Source organism: Charadrius vociferus, unplaced genomic scaffold, assembly GCF_000708025.1.
Source record: "Charadrius vociferus isolate BGI_N301 unplaced genomic scaffold, ASM70802v2 scaffold1036, whole genome shotgun sequence".
NCBI lineage: Eukaryota > Metazoa > Chordata > Aves > Charadriiformes > Charadriidae > Charadrius > Charadrius vociferus.
In genome coordinates this window covers 66,130-68,862 of record NW_009648816.1, presented here as the reverse complement: position 1 = coordinate 68,862, position 2,733 = coordinate 66,130, and the positions used below count along the sequence as shown (strand labels likewise).

The following is a 2,733-nucleotide window of genomic DNA, read 5'->3' as shown; positions in this document are numbered from 1 at the left end:
CCATCCCTGGAGGTGTTCAAGGCCAGGTTGGACGGGGCTCTGAGCAACGTGGGCTGGTGGGAGGTGTCCCTGCCCAGGGCAGGGGGTGTCTCGATGATCTTAGCACCCCTTCCCACCCAAACCAGTCTCTGATTCGATGATCCCCGCAGGGCTGTGCTGCCCGCACTACTGATTTCTTCCTTCCCCGAGGCACTGCTCTGGCTCACACAGCCCAGAGCACCGGAGCAGCATCTCTGACGGGGCTACGCCAGCAGAATGGTACTTTTAGTAGCTGCTTATATTTTAGTGGCAGATTACGATAGCGTATTGTCTGTTTTGGTGCTGGCCCACCTGTGACCACTTCCTGGGGCTTGGCCTTGCCACAAGCCAAGCACGGCTGGCCAGGACCCCGCACTTCTGCCCATCAGCCATCCGGTACGGAGAGCTGCGGGGTCGGGGCGGCAGCCCGATGCTCCCACACCTCGGTACCGGCTCCTCTCCCGGCATGGAAAGGGGGTTTAAGCTGTCACTTCCCGGCTGCACGCTGCATCTGGAGCCTGGTGGGGACCAGCCACCCCTGCGCACCCTCACTGCGAAGCGCGGCGAGAGCAGAGCACCCTGCGCCTGCCCTCCCCGTGTGCCACCCCATGGGCCACGGTACTCCAACTGCAGCGCTTCGGGGAGTGGGGGCACTGACTCTTGCCTGCCTGAACCCCACCATCGGGACAGGGCATCACTTTGCTTTTAACGATCCATTTATCGATGGACAACCCCCCCCAGAGCAGCAGCAGAGAGCAATGGGCTGGAACCTCTCGCACAGGCACGACGCTGCTGCCTGCGGGCACAGCCCCACAGGTGACCCGGCTTGTTCGGGCCAGTCAGGCTCCCCCCAGGGATGCCAGGCTTTCCTCCAGCGCCAGGCTCTTACCCAGGGGTCTCCTAAAGCAGTGAGAAGCATCGAATCATGGAATGGTTTGGGTGGGAAGGGACCTTAAAGATCACAGAATCTCTTAGATTGGAAAAGACCTGTAAGATCATCCAGTCCAATCATTAACCCAACACTGCCAAGCCCACCACTAAACCATGTCCCTGAGCACTATATCTACACGACCCTTCAATACCTCCAGGGATGGGGACTCCACCACTGCCCCTGGGTAAAGGCCTGATGACCCTTTTGTAAAGAAATTCTTCCTAATGTCCAATCTAAACTTCCTTTGGCGCAACTTGAAGCCATTTCCATTATCTAGTCCAACCCCCTGCCATGGGCAGGGGTGTCTTCAACTAGACTGAACTAGGCTGAACACTCCCAACTCTCCCAGCCTGTCCTCCCAGCAGAGGGGTTCCAGTCCTCGCAGCATCTTGGTGGCCTCCTCTGGAGGCCACACCACCTTTTGGAGGTGCCATCACCAGGGCGAGGAGGTGGCCAACTGTCCCACGTTTGAGAAGCAGCATTTCCCGGTGCCTACGTGCTGCCTTCTCCCACCCAGCCCCAGCCAGGACTCTTGGGCTGAGCAGCGCTGAGTTCCTCCTCACCTTTTCCGGTGAGCCAGAGGCGATGTTGCCGAGTCCTCGCAGTGCCAGCATCCGCACCAACGTGCAGGTGTCCTTCTGCCTCCCCATCATGTTATCCATCATGGTCTCCAGCAGGATCAGGTCATTCACCACGTTACTGTTGAGAAGCTAAAGCAGAAGAGAGCCTCAGCATTGACAGAACAGGGGTCCCGCGGAGCCCGAGGGAGACGATGGCTGTGGTTTAGATGCTCCTATTTCTTCAGGTGAGGGAAGAGCCCCGGCAGGCTTGGCTTGCTCCCCTCAGGCCCTCACTCCATATCCACCCCACCCAGAGATAGGGCTGGGGGAGCCCCCAGCCCCCACACCCCCACACAGGCACTTGGATTTGAGGAACCTGCAATAATTTGTAACGTGTAAATCAAGAAAACCGAGCACCCGAAGTTGGGAAGAAGCGGGAAGCCCGGACGAGCACCGACAGCCGGGAGAAACCCATAAAACCTACACAAAAGCTAAATCCTCACCCCTGAGATCGCTGGGTGGGTCAGATGCGGTGGGGTACAAAGAGGTTGAGATTTACAGGGATGGAGGGCCAAAGCGCATCCCCCGGGCTGCGGAGGGGCCAGCAGCACTGCCAGCGGCTCTTCCAGAGGAGCGCAGGGGCACCTGTGGCACCCAGAGCCCCTGCAGCACCCAGAGCCCCCGCGGCACCCAGAGCTCCTGCGGCCCAGGAGCATCCCCAGCAGCACCCAGAGCCCCCACATCACCCAGAGCTCCTGCGGCCCAGGAGCATCCCCAGCAGCACTCAAAGCCCTCACGGCCCGGCAAGCATCCCCAGCAGCACCCAGAGCCCCCGCAGCACCCAGAGCCCCCGCAGCACCCAGAGCTCCTGTGGCCCAGGAGCATCCCCAGCAGCGCCCAGAGCCCCCACATCACCCAGAGCTCCTGTGGCCCAGGAGCATCCCCAGCAGCGCCCAGAGCCTCCATGGGACCCAGAGCCCCTGCAGCCCTGGGAGCACCCCAAGCAGCACCCAGAGTCCTCATGGCACCCAGAGCCCCCACGGCACCCAGAGCCCCCTTAGCTCTGGGAGCATCCCCATGGCACCCAGAGCCCTGCATTACCCAGAGCCCCCTTAGCTCTGGGAGCATCCCCATGGCACCCAGAGCCCTGCATTACCCAGAGCCCCCATGGCACCCAGAGCCCCTGCAGCTCCGGGAGCATCCCCACGGCACCCAGAGCCCCCA

General features: G+C 61.3%; 1 protein-coding gene across 1 annotated transcript in view; it reads right to left on the bottom strand.

Annotated features, from left to right (window-relative positions):
* Positions 1 to 2,733, bottom strand: part of MROH1 (maestro heat-like repeat family member 1) — a 76,419-nt gene that overhangs the window by 8,305 nt on the left and 65,381 nt on the right. Inside the window, exon 36 of the mRNA XM_009886846.1 lies at positions 1,513 to 1,659. Within this exon, the coding sequence (XP_009885148.1) occupies positions 1,513 to 1,659 (147 nt within the window). The remainder of the gene's footprint in view (positions 1 to 1,512; positions 1,660 to 2,733) is intronic.